At 40.2% G+C, this 24,541-nt stretch overlaps 1 protein-coding gene across 2 annotated transcripts in view; it reads right to left on the bottom strand.

Annotated features, from left to right (window-relative positions):
- TRAPPC9 (trafficking protein particle complex subunit 9) overlaps nucleotides 1-24,541 on the bottom strand; it is a 329,400-nt gene that overhangs the window by 162,353 nt on the left and 142,506 nt on the right. Inside the window, exon 20 of one of the 2 annotated variants that reach the window (XM_072410619.1) lies at nucleotides 2,682-2,835. In XM_072410619.1, coding sequence (XP_072266720.1) covers nucleotides 2,682-2,835 — 154 coding nt within the window. Of the gene's footprint in view, nucleotides 1-2,535; nucleotides 2,836-24,541 lie in introns of those variants that run through there. The other variant, XM_072410618.1, reaches the window with a different exon arrangement.

Raw genomic sequence — 24,541 nt, 5'->3', positions numbered from 1 at the left:
CATATGGAAAAGTATTTCAATGAAAATCTCCTTTTCTAACGCAGAAATGGCCCATTGGACCGCAGCAGGAATATAAACAAGAAGTTTCCTGTATTTGATTAGTGTAAACCAAAAAGAGATTTTTTTCTTTTCTTACTGCTTTAAAATGCTCAAAGGAAGCGCCGAGGGAGAGCAGTGCAGACGTTGGAACCCCATGAGGACCAGCCAAGCAAACTAAATTGATTACAATGTGAATAGAGCACTCGATAGAGAAGATGGCCTTTCAACACTTGGCTGTCCCAATGCAATTCAGAGTCTGCTGTTTTGTAATAAAGGCACTTGATGTGGCAGATATGTATTTTTCACAGCCGCCACTGTGCAGGGCGAGTTGCAAGTATGCTTAAAGCTGTTTCAAAAACATGAGAAAGAAATTCCATAGAAACTGGTATTTTAAGGGGGAATCTAAACCTAATCACTAGAATCTGATACAAGCGTTACTCTGTAACCGCAATTATATATTTTTTATTTTTAAATCAGATTTAATTAAAAGAATGTCTTGTGATTCTACCACTGGCTCAGAAGTTAGCACTCTGGCCTTTGCAGCGCTAGGTCCAAAGTCTGAATCTTGTCCAGGACACTATCTGCAAGGAGTTTGCAGGTTCTCTCTGTGTTTGCGTGGGTTTCCTCTAAATATTCCGGTTTCCTCGTACACTCACACTATACAAAAACTTGCATTTAGGTTAATTGGCTTCCCCCCAAAAAAATAGACCAGGCATGGGCAAACTACAGCCCAATTGGGATGTTTCTCTGGCCGGTGCCACCCCGAGCAGGGTCAGGGGAAGGACCCTGCTGGGGGGGGGGCGCTCCGGCCAGAGCGGACACGTCCCCCGGATCTGAGCCTGTGATAGGAGATTGGACGGGCTGTGTTGCCCCATCGCAAGCTCAGAGATTGTGAGATTTGAGATTGTGGCCCCTGACTAAAAAAGTTTGCCCACCCCTGCTCTAGACTGTCTTAAAGACATATGACCATGGTAGGGACATTGGACTGTGAGCCCTTTTGAGGGACAGCTAGTGTCATTACTATGGACTTTGTAAAGCACTGCATAATATGTTGGAAATATTAAATACTAGATAGTAATAATAATAATCATTGTTCAGGCATTTCCTGGTATGGGTGACAACTGTTTCACAATTGTGTTCCTGCACTGTCCCCGTCGTACGTACCCCAGATCGAGACTAAAAGCTGCTTGTGCCAGCATACTTTGCTCAGTCATGTTCCACTATTGGAACAGGGGAAGCTGGGCCATAGCAATAATGGACAGCTGACACTGAGCTTTTCATTGTTTTTTCAGCCACTCATTTGTTCTATTCTTATCTCTTTCTATAACAACATTAAGGAGAAACTAAACTCAAAACTCCTGAAAAAAAAAATACTACACTTACCTCTTCAATCCCGCAGGGCAGTCCGATCAATTTGGGAGTGTCTTGCATCTGGTCCCGTGTCATCCCGGCATTTTCTCCTCTTTTTTTCTGGTTCTTCATCATTAGTCACCCAGAAGCGAGATCAGGTGAGATAGGAGGAAAAAAAAATTTGCCAATTTCACTGCACATGCGCAAGATCGGCAAATTTTTCTATTTGCACGAGGTGGCTCCTTCTGCCCATGCCAGGAGGAGCACCCAAGAGCTTGACGTAGGTATCCCGGGAGGCTTTGTGCTCCCATTCATTCTTGATCGCCTAGGCGAATAGAATTAGTGGGTGGTGCGTAAAAAAAAAAAAAACAACCAAATTTTTACCTGAAAAAAAATCTGAGTTTAGGTACCCTTTAAGTGTAATAGGGTAATTAAAATATGTCTGTAAATATATCTCACTACCCTTGTCCTTGTGATTGCTGTTTCCTGAGATCATCAGGATTTATTGCCTGGTGGCTTAAAATAGCCACTCATATATCCCTTCCATGGCTGCATTTAAAATAATAAGCCAGAAAAAGCAATTCTGCAAATACAATATCAGTTTACAAGTACAAGATTTAAGCTGTGCTTAAAGCCATTGCAGCTATTTTTTTTCCTGCTTCTAAATTCCAATCAGCCGAGTAAAACATGTTACCCAATATCCTTGTAAATTGGCTGTCAGAGTGATGGAAATTTTTCAGCATGTATAAGGCATATCTTAAAAGACTTTAACAGTCATAGAGTCTTACTGATTTCAACACCATTAGACCCTCTTTTTCACATCAACATTCAAGCCTGACAAATGGTCAATAAAGCCTCAGAGGAGGGAAGAGGTCACATGTCCTCCTATAGCTGGCAAAGCTAGTGGACGTAAAAGTAGCCAAAATCCATGGATGGGAACCACTTTAAGCCAATTTCATGTCCTCCAAAAAATTGATGTACTGACTCTCTATGGTCAGTCCACAGGCTAAGCAGCAGGGAATAAAGATTCCCTGGATGTATCCATGTACATGTAAAGAAATATTGGAATTGGAAATTGGAATTCTTAGAGTGTGACTTTTTTTTGTTTTTCTTCGATGTGTTTAAAGGTATTTATTATTGTTAACTAATATTATATATAAATAGTCTTTAGACATATTACTAACTGTTCCTCAAAGGGGATCACTAATGTTATGTGTAATAGGGCAGGATTCAAGATAAGATGGAGCAACCTGTTACCATAAGGGTCAGATGAAGTGCACATAAAAGGATATAATCTTCCAGCGGATGTCCAGCTTGCTGTTGATCTCTTGACCCTTTGCCAATTGTCTTTCCTCTTCTATCTCCTTTGGGTTGGCAAACTGGAGGCTATCGTCCACTATTTCTGAAATGTTTTCGAAGTTGAATTTATACACCTGGATGGCCATTCTGAGAAGACAAAACAGAGGTGTTTAACAATATATGAAACCTGAAAATATCTTAACCAACACTACAGGATTCCTATATGTTGTCTGAACTAACAAAAGTTTCAGATACTGTCTATTGTCCCTTTCTATATTAATATACTGCACAAAGACAACAAACAAGAGACACTGATTTGTTGTTATAGGTGAGTGATGCTTTCAACCTATTTGCCATAAACAGTCTTGGGTATGGCATATCACCAACTAGTAACACCAAATATTCAGTAAATATTCAGTAAATTTAGACATGTTTCATGAGATGATCAGAGACTGCAAAGATGTTTTGCTGGAGATAGGTGACATGCTTTAAGAGACACATTGACAACATCATTGCTATCTCTGCACCATATATGTCAAAACTTTGAAATTATTGCTCCCTAGAGCACTTTAAAATTACTTGTTCCACATTGCATAATTCTCTCAATCTATTAAAACGAATGTAAGTAAAAAAAATGGAAAGACAGAACAGAAAAAAGTAAAGAAATCAACCAGGGTTCTCCAACTCCAGTCCAGGGCCACATACAGGCCACAATTTTGATATAAACAGTCATGTCTGACTCTTTGTAAACCATTACTTACTAAATTTATTGCTGTCTGCTAATAGATTTTTTTTTTTAAATGTGTAGATCCTTGTCCTCAAAGACTAGAGCTGGACCAAACCAAAACTATTAGCTACTGGAAGCCAAGAATATTCTTTTGGCAGCTAAATTGACAGAGGTCCCCAGGGCTGCCCAGTAAGGGACAACTGGCCATAAGCGGAAGGTTAGGCACCAGGGGGTTTAGGTGGTACAGACAAGAGGTCCTTATCTAAGTCGCCTGGCTATTGAAGACACAGAAATATACACTAGATGGGCCAAATAGGTGAACATTCCCTCCAAATGATTAAGTTCCGGTACTTCCAGTGAAGGATACTTTTATTACTATAGCATACAAAGACAATTTAAATACTTCCAACAACAGTTTGGAAATATCACTTTGTGAAGTTAGTTTTGAGCTTTTCTCCTGCTAGTTAGAGGTAATTGAGATTCAAACACTCAAGGAATCCAACAATTACTGCTATTACTTCACCTGTTTAAATGCACCAACATGGTCTGCTGGGGCCATTTCCTCTTTGCCCCAAAATTTATATTGATAGGCTAAAAGGCAGAGACACATCCTAAATCAAATGCAAACGGGGTCAGCCACTCCCTAATATCTACAAATAAAGGATGTATTTTAATTTAATGCAAAATTGTAGGTATTGGAGGTATACAAGTAGCACTGTAACACTGAGGACCCTTTCACATCTATCTGGTCCATTCTGGTATCTTGTGTGACCATTTGAATAGGCTACCAATGCACCACAAAGCATCCATTGAGCATGCACTATTTTCCCCAATGTGTGGACGGTTTTCACCCCACAACTGTAGGGGCCTAAACAAAGACCTTCATATCTACATCTAGGAATATCTAAAAGACCAAAAAGTATTGGGTTTACATTTTGATTACATCTTTATGTGTAAAAAATATATAGTAGATAGCCTTAAAAAAAAGTCCACTACAAGTCAGCTATAGTCCAAGCGTGTCAAAGGATGTCCACATATGGCCATTACAAAGAAAGATGGCTCATAACATAACAGACAGGACAAGAAGCTTGCGCACTCTGCTCGCCCTTCGCCATTGCTAAGCAGCTCATAACGTTGGCAACATTGGAAAAGGCAGAAATCAATGAGCCAGAAAAGAATAAATTAACTATATTAAGCATAATAAAAGTCTGTACGACGATTACGGAAGGAGAGGCAGAGATAGTGAACTACAGGTTTAAAGTAATATGTTCCAGCCTTGCAAATGTTTAACAAGCAATTAAAAGCTAATTAACAACATCAAGAGCTGTTTGTTTTTGGACTGATTTCAATGCAGAAAATACAGGGTATGAAATAATTCAAAGAGAGGGAAAAAAAATAAAGAAAATATTTATTTAAACTCCAATTCCTATCATGTTTTCATGCAGTACAATACGTCACAATTTTTGAAAGGATCAGTATTAACATTGTGTTAGTTTTATAAAGAAACCATAAAAAAGGCTATAGATGTTCAGTGCAGTCGACAAGTACCCAGCCACTTCAGAGCTCTGGTTACCACTGAAAACAATGGGGGTGTCAGGAACTCCACAGGCAGGTCATGTGGTATCATGCGAGGCGCAGAGTTTAAGGGACACCAGGTCTTCACCAGGGCACCCCGCCTAGAGGCCACCGGGCTCTTTGCTGCTGAATGTCACCAGGGTGCAACCTTCAGGGTCACACTACCTGAGGAGGAAGGCTGGAGCGGCCTCGATGTGCAGACAGGCAGCAGACTTATGCAGTCTGGTCAGGGCAGGCAAGTCAGACAGACACTGTCAGAGTCCAGGCACAGGTCAGGCAGGTGGCAGGCAGACATGGTCAGATTCCAGGCACAGGTGTGGCAGGTGGCAGGCAGACATGGTCAGATTCCAGGCACAGGTGTGGCAGGTGGCAGGCAGACATGGTCAGATTCCAGGCACAGGTCAGGCAGGTGGCAGGCAGACATGGTCAGATTCCAGGCACAGGACAGGTAAGGTGGCACACAGACGTGGTCATATTCCAGACACAGGACGGGTAAGGTGGCACACAGACATGGTCAGATTCCTGGCACAGGTCAGGGAAGGTGGCACACAGACGTAGTCAAATTCCAGACACAGGACAGGTAAGGTGGCACACAGACGTGGTCAGATTCCAAGCACAGGTCAGAGCAGATGGCAGACAGACATGGTCATATTCCAGGGACAGGACGGATAAGGTGGCACACAGACGTGTTCAGATTCCAGGCACAGGTAAGGGAAGGTGGCACACAGACGTGGTCAGATTCCAGGCACAGGTCAGAGAAGGTGGCACACAGACGTGGTCAGATTCCAGGCACAGGTCAGGAAGGTGGCACACAGACGTGGTCAGATTCCAGGCACAGGTCAGAGAAGGTGGCACACAGACGTGGTCAGATTCCAGGCACAGGTCAGGGAAGGCAGCAGACAAATGTGGTCAGAATCCAGGCACAGGGCAAGGCAGGCAGAAGACAGACATAGTCATATTCCTGGCACAGGACAGGTAAGGTGGCACACAGACGTGGTCAGATTCCAGGCACAGGTCAGTCCAGGCAGCAGACAAATGTGGTCAGAATCCAGGCACAGGGCAAGGCAGGCAGAAGACAGACATAGTCAGATTCCAGGCACAGGGCAGGGAAGAAATCACAAAGAAACAATGAAAGGTAGTTGTTGCAAAGTCACAGCACCAGCCACCCTTACTGCTAAGGTTACTTACTATTCCTTTAAAAAACTGCCCACAGACATGTGAGACTCGGAAGTGGCGCATGCTTTGTCAGCCAGAGATAGTGAGTGCTGCGCTTGGCAGCTCGAGGGGGCACACAGGCATGGGGTGCAGCAGGGCGGTTTAGCAGGGCCGGCTGTAGGGAACCGACATATACAGTGACAGTGGGTAACGTAAATCCCAATTTTGTAAGCATTTAAAGGAGGTGTAATTTTTCAGAAGTTTCATCCAGCACCTCAGGGGCAGTCTGCCACTAAACACTTCCATTTGCATAACAAGGAATAGCATAGCGGTTGAAAGAGTCCTGAAGGGCAGCAGATGACCCATGATCCTTGATGACATGTGGCATTAGTAGTAACTGATGAATGCATGTCAATACTTTCCTGTTACTGTTCACGGGGCGCACAGCTATTAACACTAAGTACCCATCAATGCTCAACTGCCACGTCCAAACTTAACCTTGAATAGAAATGGGCTTAAACTCTTTAAAATCTCTTTTAGGTGGGCCAGTCTTTTGATCAAGAAAAAGTTCATTTTTAGCAAATACATTGAACATGAGGAGGAGACCCTGTCCAAAAAAGCTTACAATCTAAGACAGTGTTTATCAACCTGGGTTCCTCATTAAAATTTGTGATTTTCAGTTGAGTTTTACTGATACAAATTATCTTTTTGGCTATCTGTAAGGGTGACATTCTTCCCAATGGCCTGCAATGTAAGAGGAATTCTTCTCACTGACCACCACACTACTGTGAGCTGTGGACATAGTAATTATAGAAGGGTTCCACGAAGACCTAAAATGTTTTTCAAGGGTTCCCCCATGTTAAATAGATTATAAAAAGCCCTGATCTCAGAGGTATGTGAGTAGCATACAATACACCCTTGACTTCCATTACCATCTACGCCTGTTCCTTAGAGCTTGCTGAGTCTTGTAGTTCTCATTCAGCTGGAGGCCTTCCTGGGATGATAAGCTCACACACACTTTGCACATAATGTTCTGCTTTTATTTTTAGCTCGATTCCCGCTTGCAATATGTGCAAATCTCATTTAATGAGAAGACTCTGGACATTCCCAACAGACACTAAATAAAGTATAAGAATCATAGCAGCTGTTATCCACAGACTGGACATAGATATTCTGATCAATGGTAGAAAAAAAAAAAAAAACTACCAGTCCCAAAAGCTGGACGTGGCATCGTCCGCTACACCTGTTACAGCGAGCTACATAACGAGCTGTACTGACAACGGTATTAACCGGTCTGCAAGTTCACAATGTAAACAGATACGTTCCCACACGCTAATTATAACCAACAAGATTAATCAACCTCCCCCGGGAGGCAATTGTGGATTCCTTAACAATAAGATGCACAGCGGCTCAAATCGAGTAAACAGATAGGAACAGAGAACCATTATTGGGTCCAGTGAAGAGAGTGGGCAGCCCTGAAGATACAACACATTGCTGTAAAGAGTTTCCTTTAAAAGACTACATGTAGAGAAACAACTGCAGGCACTGCAATGTTTTTAGATATTTTACATTAAAAAAAATATATATATATCAAATATTATAAAGTTAGAATTAAAATTCCAGCTGCAAAGGCTAAGGTCCAATGTCCATTCCATTTTATTCATGGGATTTTACTAGAGCCAGCAATACAATGAACATTTTTCAATACCAATATTTTATTATTTAATAATAATAGCTAAGTGGAACTAAGGTCCCACTTTGGAAATTTCCAATGAGGCAGGTGGTTATGGCAGAAAGGGACAGGCAATGTCCCTTCTGCAAGAACAATTCTTATCTGCCTGATCCCTGCCCAACTGGCGAACCAATTTCTCTGCGCATGCAATTACAGCTTCCATTACGGGTGGTGGGACGGAATGAACTCCTGTGTGATTGCAAGGTGGCATAATCGAATGCAGACGGGCAACAGGTGAGTATCACCTACCTTTAGTTTCGCATTAAGTCTTTTCCAGTATTGGGTCCCAAGTCCCAAGCTATTTTACCAGAGTTTGTAGAGATTTCTTCAAGTACTCTAGCCTCCTCTCACATGTCAAAAATGTCCTGGTAGGTTAAACTGGAACTAAAGTAAAAATAAAAAAATTACACTTACCTTTACTTCTGCAGATTCCTCGATTCCTCTAGGGCTAACCTGGATTGGATTTCCTAAAATCATTTGCTATTATTTGGAAAATGTTTTCAGTCCTGGACCAGATCCATTCCAGGTTTGCTGTATCATCCAGGTTCTCCCATGACAGACCATCTTCTCCAGTCTTGGAGCGCTTTAAAAAATCAAACTCTGTTTGGAATGCTGGATCCTGGTCAAAATGTCCTTGGAATGTGGACTGATGCCCACCCTTTAAGACATATTGGTATTTGTATAACTTCTTTAAAAAGCATTGCTCATTGTGGCTGATAGCTCGCAAGAAGATATTGAGGCAGGGTGCTGTGTAATTTTTAGTAGTCATGTACAGCACCCTGCTGACACCTCCCAGCAGTTATAGTCTGCCTGTATTGCACAGATGCAATGCAGTAAAAAAAAGTTTATGCTTGCACAGGTCAGTTTCAAATTATTTTCAACCGATTATTAGAAATGAAAAAATCCTATATATTAAAACTGATGTGTTCTATTAAAAAAGACTCCAACTGGTATCCTAGTTTGCATTCATTTAAAGTGAACCCGAGCTCCTTTTTAAAGCTGAATTTCATTCTACTTATTATTTTGACTTCCTTGGTTTCCCCTTCCCTCTGCATAGAGAATCACAGAACTCACAAAAACCCCATGACTACTGGATCTAAAGAAGGTTTCCATTTAAACATTTCATTTGCTGGGGAAATAAGGGGAAAAACGACCAGGGAAAGTGAAAATTCAGCTTTCAGCTTTAAAAAGTAGCTCAGGTTCACTTTAAAAGGATGCAAAGTAAAATACCTACTGGAATCTTTTTCCAGCTAGAAGTCAATTTTTAATTCAGATGATTTTTTTCAATACTAATTATCAGTTGAAAATACTTTAAATACCAACTTGTGCAAATTTTAACTATTTTGCTTTTAAATAACTCGGATGGATTCCAATTTTGGAAAAAGATTTTAAACTCATATAAATAGCTGCAAAATCCAAAAACAAAAATCAAGCTGAAACCAATAAGCCGGTCCTCCCCAAAACCTTTATAAATATCTTCTGTAATATCTCCTTTCTTCATAAAAGTCTCCCTTTAGGCAAACAGAACTCTGCAGAGTAATGAGGTTTGGAGTGCTGGAGAACTGTATACAGAACTGTATTTGTATTATCTATGACTCAGCAGTCGGGCCGTCTGTATGAAAGTTATATTCTGTGATTATTTTTTCGCAGTGCATTTCTAAAATCTTTCTCATTGTTTCCTTCACGCCACCAAACAGATCAAGTGGGGATACACGTTGGGTTCATTCTGTTCATTGCCATTGTAGGCAATAGAAGCTATCGTTTTACAAATGACATGCATTGCAATATTTTTAACTGGGTGCATTTGAAATATTGCACATAAATGAACTTGGCGTTCCGATAACTGCAACTTTGTGATATTGAACTACAGAATGTAGATACATACAATGCTTATTAACCCAGAAAGAACACAGACCTCAAATAAGGAAGATCTAATCCCCAACTAGATGATATTGCTCTTTGTGGTCTAAAACCATGTTGGCAGGTCCAAGTCGGAGCGCAAGCTGCTTCTTATGCACCCAGGAGTAGCAATCTGAATCTGCAGATCAATGCAATCACAAGCATTGCCCTTACATTTGCGATGTGGTATCGTTCTTCCTCCAGAGGAGGGAAACTAATGGTGCAACCAGAAGCAAGATAATGCTTCCAGAAACCATGCTGCAACTCCACAGTAATGCAAATGCATGAAAGTTCATGCACATGGTTCCCATTAGATTCAATGGAATTGTCTTGGGAGCCACAGCAGTTTTCCGCAAGTCTGAAAGACATCTACGTTTTCTAAAGAATTGGCAGTATTCTCCCCAGCCTCTTTTAGCTGGGCGCACCACCCAGCACTTTTCAGTAACTACCCAGCTGTTTTTGTGGGGTTACTGAAAAGCTGGGTCACAATACAGGGGTGCTAGACAGGGCATAAAACAAAGAACCTGGAAAAATAGCATAAACAAAGAGGCGGGAGGGCATTAGAAAGCTGGAACAAAGTATAGGGGTGCGGTAGAATGATGACACATTACTGAATTCTAATGCAAGAACAACTAGGAACACTAAATTTTGTTTTTTTGTCAACTTTCTGACCATATGTCACAGGTTCTACCCACTCAGCTGAAATTTTCTGGGAAGAACACTGATTGTACCCCCCAAAAAAAACAAAACTCTTTTCCATTATTTTGTGCGCATCTTCTAAAGCTTTCTTTTAGGCTATCTATAGCTATGTTTATATACGGCATCTAATGCAGCAGATGCATCTATCTGCATATATCTAAAGCAGCAGATGCATCTTATTACCTAGTGTGGGCTTTCTGGGGATGGCACCCCCTGCACCATAGTCCCTGGTTGAAGCACACAAGGCCGGGTGATGCCACTCAGCATTTGCAAGACAATGATATGAATTTGTCACGCCATAACATAAAAAACCCTACATGGCCACACGAAGCTCCCATGCACTGCAATATCACTAATTTTGTAGCTTTCCCCATAGGGAATCATTTTCATAATATGTGTAACTAATAACTTTTACTCCTAGTAATTAAAAATGTATTAGTATGAAAAAGTTACTACTGACTTAGCATTTCCTAGGTGTCTTGAGCATGTAAGATAGTACTAGGGTTTCTTAGAAAGCCCACATGTAAGTGTTTGAAATATAAATAAGGCTCTAGGCTCTCTGCTTTCTGGCTATACTGCATCTCCCAAATATTTCCTTTCGGCACTCCTAACAGAAGTTTCTCAACTTTGTGTACATGGCGGCTAAACAAGGGATTGCAAAAGCCTGCAGAATGGGTAAGAATCCAGACTGGACAACATAATGGTCTACAAGAAGCTGACCAGCATTCTCCCAGATACCCATGATCGATTCATGGCAATCTAGATTACATACCGTCATCCTGGCATTTTTTCACCAGAGGCGCTGACTAGACTATGACCACACACCCAGACATGACTTGTGTGCCCCGGATTTTGGCTGCCTCTTGACCCTCTCCCCTCCTTCCCTCCAGTATTTGTTCTCTTTCTTGTCATATCTTTTCCTCCCTATTATGTTTGTTTGTTCCTCTTGTCACTGTTGTATTCACATCACAGCTTTGGTGCCAAGTTTGATCGATGTACAATCAGGATTAATGTACTCTTTTTTTTACCCAGGCCTGCTTCCTAATCCTGACGGACGCTCCTGCATATGGATTGCTGTAGACTTAGCCATTGGACTCTCCAGGGTGATGCCCTGGCTGATCCGTCACCTACTCGTTACCCCTTGATCCCCTATGTTTGTTAATCCCTCTCTCTACCTATTGTTATATATATTTTAATCTGTTCTTGTGGTGACTGTAAATCCAATAAAGACCACAGGCAAATAAATATAAATAATACAATTTTGCTTTAAAAGCATGCAAACTATGCAAGAAAAAACAACTAAAACACTTTTCTTTACAATGTACAAATAAAATTCCTCCTAAACCGGCATATCACAGAATAACCGCTTTCACATAAATAACATGAAAATACCCCCAGAACAGTCCAAACTCAGCCGCAACGATTATATCAGCAGAAATTGGAGGAGGGAGAAGAGCATTTTGAAAACTATTAGAGAATATTACAAGCGGAGCCAGCACAGGTTTCACATCAAAGATCTCTTTGTTGTTATTTTGGGAGATGAAATCAGCAGCGTGTCCTGCTAAAAAGAAAGGTGGAGACTGGATATGTAAATGGAATTTATGAGGATCATGTCAAGTTCAGGACTTCGATGTAAATTACAAAAGCACTTGTAATAATAGGAAAAAAAATGTAGAAGATAAATATAGAACTGCTAAAAATAGATAAAATATGGAGAAATCAGCAAAACGTAATATAAGGTATGGAAACGAACGTGACATAAGCTGAATAAAAAACAATATATTTTCCAGCTGTTATAAAAATTTCAGGTGTTTGCAAAGCTTGGTGTAGGCTATAGATCTATTTATAAACATTCACTTGATGGTTGAATAAACTAGAGGGTGAAAAAAAAAAGGAATAGTAGGAATGGGCAGCTGAAGGGAATGGCATAACCTGGAGTTTCAACAGGTAGAATGAAAAGTAACAGGCTGTGCATGCAAGCAACTACCATTGGAGGAAGACTGAATGACCCTGTTATACTCACCTGTCCCAGGTACACTGCAGGTGCTGCCATCTTCTTTTTACTCCTTTTCGTTCCAACCTTTGGCCATCTTGATTTGCGGGGCTAGGACGAAGCAACTCCCATGCAGGGGTGAGGCACCTATTCAGCTGCAGTATCCTAGAAAGCTCAGTGACGTTTGTAGGATGTGACCAGGCAGATAGGAATGCTTACTTAAGAAGGGGCATTGTGTGTCCCTTTTAAGCCCTGCCTAACTGTAAGTCCCTTTTCACACAGTTAGTCACCTATTCACCCATTAGCAGCAGCAAACCGCACGGCAGATCAATGTGTTCGCTCGCATTGCTCTTGCATTTGTGGTAGAGATTCTTCTTCCAAAGGAGGAAAATAACCACACGGCCCTTTGTTGCATCCAGGAACCCTACTGCAAATGCAACCACATGCACAAAATGGTTCCCAACTGCTGGAATGCGCCTATGACAAAATGCAGTGGTCAACCACAAAGGAGGAGAAGCAACCATACGGCCCAACGGGACATGGTAATTACAGGAACCCCACTGCAACACAAATGCAACTACATCCACATAATGGTTCCCAACTACTGGGAGCATGGATGAGCCCAAGATAAGACACAGTGGTGAACCACAAGTCTAAAACGGCCCTTATTGTTTCTGACCACCAGCTCTTCAGAGGTTTTTACACTTCCGACATTCACCAAAGTCAAACTAATAGCACTAACCCAGCAGTTATCTATTCAAGTTTTTATCTGAGTCCCTCCATAACATAGCTTTAAATCCCATTGACCTTGACAGTAAAGGTTGTTTTCCGCCTTTCATAAACAGGGTGACAACACTGTTTTGCAGTGAAATCGCAGAGCAGCGCCAACACCCTGTAGAGTAGATTTAGGGCCATTTAGGCTCAGAGACAAAGCCCAACTTCACCAAAAAAGTTTACCCTGTACAAAAGCTGACCCTGGGTGAGATACCCAACACCTGTTTTGTCACATTTTTCAGGACAGCTTGACTTGCATGTAAATTTTGAAAAAAAACAATAACATATGAAAATACTAAAGCAGCAATATGCTAATTTTAGACCAGGCAAGATCACCATTGGATGCCTCTGCTCCTCCAATCAATAGAGTGCTGCACATAGCTTCCTGAAGGCTGTGCTAATGTTTACATATAATGCTGAGCTTCAACGGTTGAAAGAATTGAAATACAATTAATGAAAATGCAGGCCATGGAGGCTGGGAAGGAAAGGGCTAGATGATGTGGGACAGGAAACCTGGCAGGCTCCATCTGATTTGCTGCAGCTTCCTATGCATTTTGGGAGAAGCTCAGTTTGCAGTGAATATAGATTTTCTGTACAAGAGAGAAACGTATACAACTGTGCAAGACTGAACGGAAGGCTGGGGGCAGATTTAACCACATACAGTTTCTAGAATAAAATATTTTCTGGACTTTAACTGCACATGTAGAAAAAGTGATTTTGGTTTTTATGGCTGCAGTGGAAGAAAAAATAATTTACAAGCAGTAAAAAAAGAAAAAAAATGGCAACCAGCAATATTCACTGCAGTGACAGTGCATGCTGGAACTTGTGGCTCTTTGGTAGCTGGCAGTTTCCTGGGTTGGCCCGTATTACTGGTAAACAAGTCCCTATGTGCAGCTCTACTGCAGCGATCAGAAGTAAGAGACGGCGGTGAGAGGGACGTCAGCACTTCACAGTAATATATATTTTACTGCTCTCAGCAGGAGCTGTTTTTCTGTTCTTATTTTCCAACTCTGTCCTGGATGTTTTCACGCCGACTGCTTACAAGATGCGAGGAGGTGAAAGTAGACTTTTCAGAGTCTAGATGTAATATGAAAGTTTATCAGCAGGGACCAAACACTAACGGGGGTCTGAAAAAAGTAGGGAACACGGTGCTCCAGAACTTCCCCCACGTGAAGAACCCCCTGTGTGTCCGTGTGAAGAACACAACATCAGATAGGAAAAACAACATCAGAAAAGTTAAGAGGAAGACAGAATAAACCCCACTTGTAGATATCGATAAACAACTAAAAAAACTGCACAAATTGAATTATTCAACAAATATTAGAGGAAAAATAAGGTACAGAAGACAGAGAAGCCATAAATTTACACTGAATTGGAAGCCCAAATGTCAATCTTGGAGTAACTAGAGGGCAAGGAGGAAACTACAGGTCTAGAAGTACTTAGAATAGCAAAACGCGTTAGCTTCAACTAAACATCAACCTTTAAAAACAACTACTTTTTGACTTTAATGTGATGATGTTCTGAAAGATGGGGTTAGGAGGGGGTCCCCACTTCATATGAGATCCAAGGAGGCATTTAGGAAGGGGCCAGGGTTTGGAGCAAGTGACAAAGTGCGCTCTTTATGAACCCTTCTACTGTGCCTGAAGCTATATACACATGTCAGATAACCATCGACCGAGAGAAATGGTCGGGCTCATCTTAAGAAAAAATCTCACATGTACACTGGTCCCCTGAAATCATCCATCAGTACATGACAGCAGATTTATTAACTACTGACCAGGAATGAGCACTGTGCATGGAGAAGAGCCCAGTTGGGTGTTGCCCAATCGTCCCCCTCCCCTGTTCATAACACAGAATGGCCATGTTTATACAGTATTCATTCACCTGTCACTAAAAGCTATCACAAGATCGTTTCCAGCAACAATCCTCTGATGTCCATTTAACATCTCTACGGGGCTTTTAGTGAAAAGTGCTGACTGTCAGAGGAGGTCATCTGAAGTAACCTTAACGTGGGGAGTTGACAACAATGTAAGGTGTGAGCAACATAGTTGTGACTCTGCAGGAGGAAGTTTCATGGATTTGCAGGAACACCAGATTCATATTCTTCAAAACATAGAGTTTTGCTAAATAGCGCAAACATAATTTAGTTGGTGTAGAGGTTTTGCATGTTTTGTGTGCATCTTTTTATTATAGAGGAGGGATGTTTTTAAATAAAGATTGTGAATATTTTCACATTCTGAATGGCCGTAGGCTAGCTGAACATTATGCCCTGTCCTCTGAGCCCAATGCAGTCTTGTCCTCATAACTTGGTGCAAAACGAATACACGTGATATAAGGCTTCAAAAGCAGCCACCCCTTCTAGATGCACCAAAGAGAAGGTTGCAATTAATAAGATAAAATCTATAATGAAGGTAAATTTAGGAGGTGTTCAACCTACTCAAGGGAGGTAAATAAATAACAGTCTACTAACCAGGTAAGGTTCCCATCTTTTTATTATAGGTCACAGCTTCTGGTACATGCAGATTAGCCCAGCTAGACTGCACACTACATGAACTATGGTGGAAACACATATATTCTATGAGAATATGCCAATAGACAGCAGGTACAACACCCTATAAATTAAGGCAGTGTTTCTAAACCAGGGTTCCTCCAGAGGTTGCTAGGGGTTCCTTGGGCTATGAGCAATTTGTGGCTCTCAGGTCAGTTTAAGTGACACCAATGGTCTTTTTGGCTATCTGTAAGGCTTTTGGCTATCTTCTCAATGGCCAGCAATGTAAGAGGAATTCTTCCCATTGACCCCCATGTTAACATACTGTGAGCTGTGGATATAGTAAATATAGAAGGAGTTCCCCGAAGACCTGAAAGTTTTTTCATGGGGTACTCTCATGTTAAAAAGGTTGAGAACCCCTGCATTAAGTTAATTTTTATTAGGGGGTACTGTGGTGATATCTCAATAAACAGCGAAACTACTACTACCCATATCTCTGTAGTTGGCTGCATGGGCAGGGTTATAGTAGTTGAAATGAAAGTGACTGTTGGTTATAACGTCTGGAACTACTGATTGGCAGTTGGGGTAGAGTATGGCTGAGTTTGGTAGTATTAGCTATAGAGACGCAGAGCAAACCCAGAAACCACCCAAACCCCTGGTGTTTGACTGCAGACAGCTCTACATGCGAAAAATGTTATAGATGAGGGGACTGATCTCTCAGCTAACACAAAGAAGCCTGCACTAAAGTATTTTATTCAAATTGTTTTTGATTAGTTCCTCTACATATTATTCTTATGTACCCATCCGCCAGCAGCTTGCATTTGGTTTTGCTTTGGTCATTCTGCTTATTTTCCACACATACCAAGAAGCCAAATACCTAACTGCTCGAAGGTGCCCAAAGAAAACCCACTCAAATAAAGGGAGAACATGCAAATCCCTCCCTGACGGTGCCCTGGCTTGAATTTTAAATCAACCATCTTTTTTTTTATTAAGGGACATGGGCCTCTATTGTAAATGTGGGCTTCTATTGCAGTCCTGAGAATGCAAAGAACAGAAAGTTCTGAAGCATGAAAGTCAGTACATTAGGCACTCAGAACATGTATTGATTAATATTTGTGGATTTCAGCAGATCTTGCACAAAAAAGAAAAAAAAATAATTAAAAAGATAATACATATCAATGTTTTGTGCACTGTAAGCAAATGAAGCTTGGATTTATTATTATCAAGCTACACAGCAATAAAAACTATACAAATAAAATTATAACAATGACTCATTAAAGTCAATGGAAGATTGTCCTGCAATCTTAGCAATATTATTTTTGGTTCTGAAATGGCGAGTAAATCATCTTACTTATCGGCCCTAAAGAGGGTCTGCTAGTAGAAGGCCGGGATTAATGAACTCTGTTTAGATGGTGCCGAGGCAGCAAACGGTAATATCAGCTGTCAGCCTTCCCTGGAACGAGTCCTATATGAAAAGCTGGGGTCTGCCTGGACTCTTATACTGTGTCAGATGAAAGACAAGAAGCTCTTTGGAAAATGTCACATAATCTTGTCTTACGTGCAGAAAAAAATTGAGCCTTTAATCAAATAGTTTGGGGGTGGGGAATGATTCAACAAAAAAAAATAAATCTGAATGGGGAAAAAAGAAGGTGAAATGAATCGAAATAGAACTATAACAATACACAGCATTTCAGTGCGGGTTTTCCACCACCAATAGTTCAGCACATAAATTGGTGTCAAGGATTGTATCATATGAATATGCCATCATGTATGTAAGTCAACTGCCATGGTAGCATATTGCTGTGATAGCTTAAAACCCAATTCCTGTCTCCTACCCCCTCACCATCAACCCAAATGGAATGAACACTGAATTTTTGGCCATATCTGCATCTCATTGTTGCCTGTGAGCAATGTAACTTCATTGTCCATGGGCATGAAAACAAGTAGCCTGCAACAGGAGTATTCTGGGAATCCTGTTCCTGAAAAAGGGTAAACTGGAAAATGTAACTACTCAGCAGATAAGCTGTGCTTCCTTTATTTGTAGGTTAATATTCTTTTACTTTTAAGAATTCTCTGACTCATGTGGACAAATGTCTATGGTTTATCATACCTACTTGTATGGGCAAAAATATATAGAAACTATTTCAACTAATAAGATTGGATTCTTCCAGTGAAGGGTACTGTTAATGCTACAGCAGAAAACTATATTTTAGACCATTGTGCAATTTCAATCTTGTCGAGACCATGTGGTGAACGCCCTTTTCAGTTCTAGAATGACTGTTCACCTGTGTACATCAACGTCATAAAAAAACACGTCTTCTTATCCAGCATTAGTACATTTCCTCACAAATGCACTTATGGCTGAATGGGTATAAACTTCTAGAAAACACTCCAGTGGTTCTGGATCTCCAGTCTTCACTCTCCCCATTCAGAAGAGCAAAAGGCTGATAAAGCTTTAAAATAGGGAGAAGGTACTCTATGGTTCCATGTCATATCCAGCAAGCTCATATACCTGTGTGCACAAATATCCTAACCTGTTTGGAATGAATTAGTATTTTCTATAACTTGGTCACCTACCTGCAACATCCGCTATTGCAAACACATACAAGTGACACAAGACATAGCACATCTATATGGAGTAATATTATAATTTTGTTGCTAAGATCCATAAAAGTCTGCAGTTTAAAGATGGCTGAAAGCAACCTAATCACCATGTGAATGGCCAGCATAAAATACTTTTCATTTTCAAAAACCTCATACCTCTTAATCCTCATGTGAAACTGTCTCTAAAGAATAGTTTTTGATACCAATACCAACCAGATTTTCTATTGTTTTTCTCCTACACTGTCCTGGGAAGAAGAAAGGAAAAAGATGATTGGTCCCGAAGGGCAACAAAATCTGCTTCTGCATTGCCTGCTGATTTCTCCAACTTTTTCAAGGTTCTTCAAAGCCAACTAATAGTTCTCATTTACATTTCTGGTATATGATGTAAAGATAAACCGCTATATCTTATATTTCCAGCAAGATCTCCACAGTTCAATTTCTGAACTACACATCTACCATGGTATTTAACAAGAGCCCTGTAAGCTTTATATATTTTAGGGCCAGGTCCTGGATATTTTACCACCTGTGATAGGGTGTCACAATGCTTCATTGGAAAGGTGTGAAATTGTGTTTATATTTCAACCAGGTTCAGGTAGGAAAAAACTTCAGGAAAGGTAAGCAAGTATTCCATAGTGGTGTTGGGATATTGCAAAACCAGTTTAGGGTTCTGTAGCTGGTCAGGGATAAGTTGGGAGGGATCCCTGACCACTTGGTCCATTACAATTGTAATCAAATAACACTGACTTAAGCCAACCCAACTATATAGCTGCTCTGTCTGATTGACTCATCTACTTATACATCTCTACCTCCAAGACTTTCATGACAGTGAGAATACTGCTGACCCTTGCTTTCCCAAATATTTTAGTTACCAATTACCAATGCCCACAAAAATTTACCGGTGGCAGCCTCGTACAGTCCAATTCGGCTCAGCGTTTGTACTGGTAGCAAGCTGTATGGCCAAATTGCAATTTCCATATAACAAGGACACAATCACATACACTCTCTTCAATCTACATATACAGATATATAAAAAACATTGCCATAAAAATTCCAGAATGGTCTTTGGAATCTATGACAGCAAAGAAGAAAAGCTTCTTCGTCACCACCAGTATCAAGCTGAGCTATAAATATTACATTTACAGATGTATTGGAGAAGATACTAATTAGATTTCTGGATAATTAACATGACATTTTCTGGAGAATCAGTGTAATTAAAGGTTATGAGCATTACAGCTTCGGTGGATATTATTCGCATTTTATATTGCAAGACGATTGATTTTGTGGCAAAGGTCTGGGAGCTATGCGGCTTCATTTTAACACAAATACAAGTTTTGGATTTTATGCTGTAAAAAACAAACAACTTCCTCAAAGGTTTGTCTTTGGAGACCAACTCATTTATTATTCCCAGTATAGTTAAGCAGCCACCTTAAAAAGCAGCTTCATGGATCCATCGCTGTGCAGAGGCACCAAGAAAAAAGTACCAAAAAATAGAAAAACCAGCCCAAAATAATGTATAAAGCATATCAAACATATTGAATATTGGATTTTATTTTTCTTCATGTCAATTTCTTTTGTTCAGCCCTTAATAATGAGGACAATTTAAAATGAGTAGGTTAAGTTGGCACAATTAAACATTAAAAATATTAATAACAATAATAATATTATCGTTTGTGCCGTGAATCTCACATAACTGAATGAAGTTTTGTTATGTCCTCCTGTCCTTGTGAGCTGAATGAGAGTACATCAATCTGGCCCAGGTAATTAGGAAATAAAGATTGTAACCTGGACCTACAACAATTGTTTCAACTGAAGCTATTAAAACAATCATATGAAATGGTCAACTGCCTAGGAAAGTGTGCAGCCAGCAGTGGATTCTTTTAATGGCTGGCTGTATAATCAGACTGTAACATGTGGGCAGTGGGAGAACAAAAAACAAAATGCTTTTTTACGAGGCCAAACTTTTTTTTCTGATCAACCTAAAAAACAAAAAAAGTGATGGAAAGAACACCAAACCTAAGCTGTGTGTCCTATAAACTGAACAGTGTAAGACTGCTCAAGGTTGCAATTAATTCCTTGAATTAAAAAGTAAACAGTCAATAAAGCATTGAACATTGATTCGGGCTTCCTGTTTTTCCTAGGTCCTCTTCTAAGTAGTATTGTCAATCAACAACAAGGTATGGGTGAACTAACCCAAGCACAGTTTTCTATGGATTGGTTACCGTTTTTTTCTACTGCTTTCCTGTTATTCAACCAGCCCTGTCTTCTAACCTGCTGTTGACCTAGTTGGTCTCCTAACCATGGCTTGCTCCTGCTCATCTCTTGCTGACCTGGTTTCATTTTTTGACCATGGTTTGTTCTTGCTCATCTGTAGCTGATCAGGCTTTTCTATGGACTACAGGTTGTGCCTGCTTATCTGTTGCTAACCTGGCTTGTCTCCCGACTATGGTTTTTTCCTGCTTATCTTTTGCTGGCATGGCTTGTCTTCTGACCATGGCTTGGTCCTGCTTATCTGTTGCTGACCTGGCTTTGTTTCTTGATCATGGCTTGTTCCTGCTCATCTGTTGCTGATCTGGCTTGTTTCTGGACTAGTTTGTGCCTGCTTATCTGTTGCTGGCATGGCCTGTCTTCTGACCATGGCATGTTCCTGCTCATCTATTGCTAATCGTGCTTGACTCTGAACTACAGCTTGTGTCTGTTTACCTGCTGCTGACATGGTTTGACTCCTGACCATGTCTTGTTCCTGCTCATCTATTGCTGATCATGCTTGACTCTGGACTACGGCTTGTTTAAGCTTATCTATTGCTGGCATGGCTTGTCTCCTGACCATGGCTTGTTCCTGCTTATCTGCTGCTAACATGGCTTGTTCTTGCTCATCTCATCCATGCATCTGGCTTGTCTACTGATCTACGGCTGCTCTGCCATCTCTCTAGTCCATCAGTGGTCTGCATCTTCTGTTTGGGACTGTTGGCATCCATGCCACTCTGCACCCCCGCACCCTATGTCTTCTGTCTCCACTCCAGGGGCATGTGGACTAAAAGTATAAGAGATGTCTTCTAATCAATTGAGTCTTTGGCCCTGTACACGACAGAGCTTTTTTTTTCTGAAACTTTACTTTTATATTTCATGGCCACTTCAGAAGCAACTGGTGCAAATAAAGTATACCAATGTTCTTTCCAGGAGGAGACAAATTATTTATAATTTTCAATCGAGCTGGGATTCATAGTTCCTTAGAACTTTGCTAACTGCCTTCTGCACAACTCAGCAGATAAAGGAATAGGCTTCCAGGGCTTTGAACTTGTTCAGTAAGAGCTACTGAAGTGGAACGTGAAGGTGAATAATCTGCAGAGAGGATTTACAGAGCTGTAATAAAACATTCCGAAGCCGAGATACTTCTCAAAGCCAAGTGTTCTACTAAAGACGCAGCAAAGGTCCCGGCTGGTTCCTGAGGTCTCCGGATTCAATAAATATATTACAAATAAATTATGCTAATGCTATAGAAAGAGAGTGTCCAACTCCAGTCCGTGGAGGCCACATACAGGTCAGGATGTACAAATTTACAGCCCTTTGTTAGTAAACTATTAGTGAGAAAATACTATATATATTTGCAGATCCTGAGCCACAAGAGATAGACAGCCCTGATATAGAAGAAAGATTTTGTCATGGAACTAAGTAAATATAATTTATTCTGTGGAATAATATCAATATTATCTTTATTATTTGCATAAATATCTAAAGCTTTAGGGACCTTGTTGGAAATTTCATTATTTGTAACAATGCTTTCAGATTTTACTATTCTATTATATATATTATTAGATACAATTACCAATAATCTAATTTTTATATTGTGTTAATGAGAACAAAATGTTAACTAATATTATTTATAATATATAATATATCTCCATAATAATATTTAAACCTTTGCTTCAACCAATAAGTACCATTCTTCTCTCTTTTTTAATTTTTAGTTAAAGTTCCGCTTTATGTCCTAGTTACCTTGTTGGAAGATTGCAAGATAAAATTTATATTAACATTAATAACAACATGAACTAGTTAGATGCATTGTGCTTTGAGATAAAATAATAATAACAACAAAACATTTTAATAGGACAGAACAGTAATCTAAAGTTAATGAACTGGCTGCAATAATAATAATAATAATAATAATAGGAAGAAGAGCAATAATAATAACGTAGCTTGAAAATTTAAATTAAAAAGCAACAGAAAAAGAAATAAATAAATACAAAAATGTGTGCCAGCAGTACAGATGCTGAGTACCCGCTCAACCGCACTGTTCATCTCTCAGCCCTGATACACAAATTCTTCCATAAATCATCCCTTCCGGACTGTCACTTTCAGCGGCTCGCAAGCAGTGCAGCACTGCCAAACCTGTACAGGATGCCAAAGTGCCTTCAGCGTCTGGATGCTTTTGTCCAGATGATAAGCAGTTGAAGACTTGTGGAGTTGGGGGTGAATGTTATATATTTTTTGGTAACTTTACATAAGTAATTTCGAGAGTTTTAGAGGGATACTGTCAGTACTGGTTCTAAACTATGTTTATATACTGGAAATGAACACTACAGGTAAATGAATAATCCTTGATCTGAAAGGGTGAGCACAAACGTTTTATATCAGCCCTTTTCAACCATTCGAACACAGGGCAACCCTTGAAAAAACATTTTGTTCTTCAGGGAACCTCTGCTATATTTACTATATCCACAGCTCACAATACATTATTAAGGTGGTCAGTAGGAAGAATGCCTCTTACATTTCTGGCCAGTTGGAGGAAGAATGCCATCATTGGTGTCACTAAAACTGACATGAGAGGCACAAACCGCTCATCGCACCAAAACCCTTGGCAACCTCTGGAAGAACCCAACAATTCCAAGAACCCTAATTAGTAAACACTGCTTTACACTAAATATACACAACAGATGTGCGGAAAGTAAAAGAAGAGAAATCTGTAGTGCACTACAGAGCAACTTCCCTATGGGGTAACAGTAATTACACTTTATGTGCCTCCAACAGGGAAATTCCTTTATGCCTCCTATTGAACATTGTCATCGGTGCATTAGAAAGACACAGAAACATTTACTTAGTGATAGGCAAATCAACTTCATAAAGAATTTTGCAGTGTTAGAAAACAAATATGTCCTGATTTTTGCAGAATAAAATGGAAAACCTATCAAGGACTGGAGTGTCACAGATCTGTCAGCAGAAGAACCACACATTGATAAATTATGGAACATGTCAAAATTTTACTTTTTACAAAGAGAAGTCTTAGTGTTTTATTCCCAGGAGATGGCTACCAAGCCTCAAGACCTCAGAGCTGAGATCAATGACACAGCCATAGACCGCACTGAGCAATCCAAGCATTTGGTATACTTGAGAGTCTAATTATTATAAACTCCAGCTTTACTCCATCTGTCAGACAGACATTGCGGCTAACTCTGCACATCTTCCTCCTACAAGCCCTGCTACACATTGAGAATTTTTTATACTTTACTTTGCACTCTTCAGAATACTAAACTGTTTCTTTCAGCCTGAAATATTTGTGATGACAGATGATTGACAGGTGATGATTTACCAGGTAAAAGTAGACATCAGGCTTGCTGTGGGAGGCCCTTCCTGCAAATTGATGGACGAGTCACTGGCGATAACTATACGTGAATTAGTTCTTATCCAAATAGAAGATGGAAACCGTAGAAGGCAAAGAGATAGGAAACAGAAAATTCTATACGTGTTGTTAGCCTCAATATTCTGATCTGCTATATTGCAAGCAAGCATAGGAAAATCCATAGGTAAAGCACCTAATTTCGCATGTCTTCTGGGAAATAAAAATGTTGCTGTATACAGATAGGTCAAAAAATTTTTGGACAGAGACAACTTTTTTCTAATTTTGGTTCTGTACATTACCACAATTAATTTTAAATGAAACAACTCAGATGCAGTTGAACTGCAGACTTTCAACTTTAATTCAGTGGGTTGAACAAAAAGATTGCATAAAAATGTGAAGAACTAAAGCCTTTTTTACCACTTCATTTCGGGGGCTCAAAAGTATTTGGACAATTGACCTAAAGGCTATTTTATGGGCTGGTGTGGGCAATTCCTTCGTTATGTCATTATCAATTAAGCAGATAAAGCAAATGTTTGTATGTGAATATTCTTGAATGGCCAAGTCAGTCACCTAATCTGAACCCAATTGAGCAT

The sequence above is a fragment of the Pyxicephalus adspersus genome, chromosome 5 (genome assembly GCF_032062135.1).
Source record: "Pyxicephalus adspersus chromosome 5, UCB_Pads_2.0, whole genome shotgun sequence".
In the NCBI taxonomy this organism is placed as follows: Eukaryota; Metazoa; Chordata; class Amphibia; order Anura; family Pyxicephalidae; genus Pyxicephalus; species Pyxicephalus adspersus.
The sequence above is the reverse complement of the archived record's forward strand: the minus strand, read 5'-3'. Positions and strand labels throughout refer to the sequence as shown.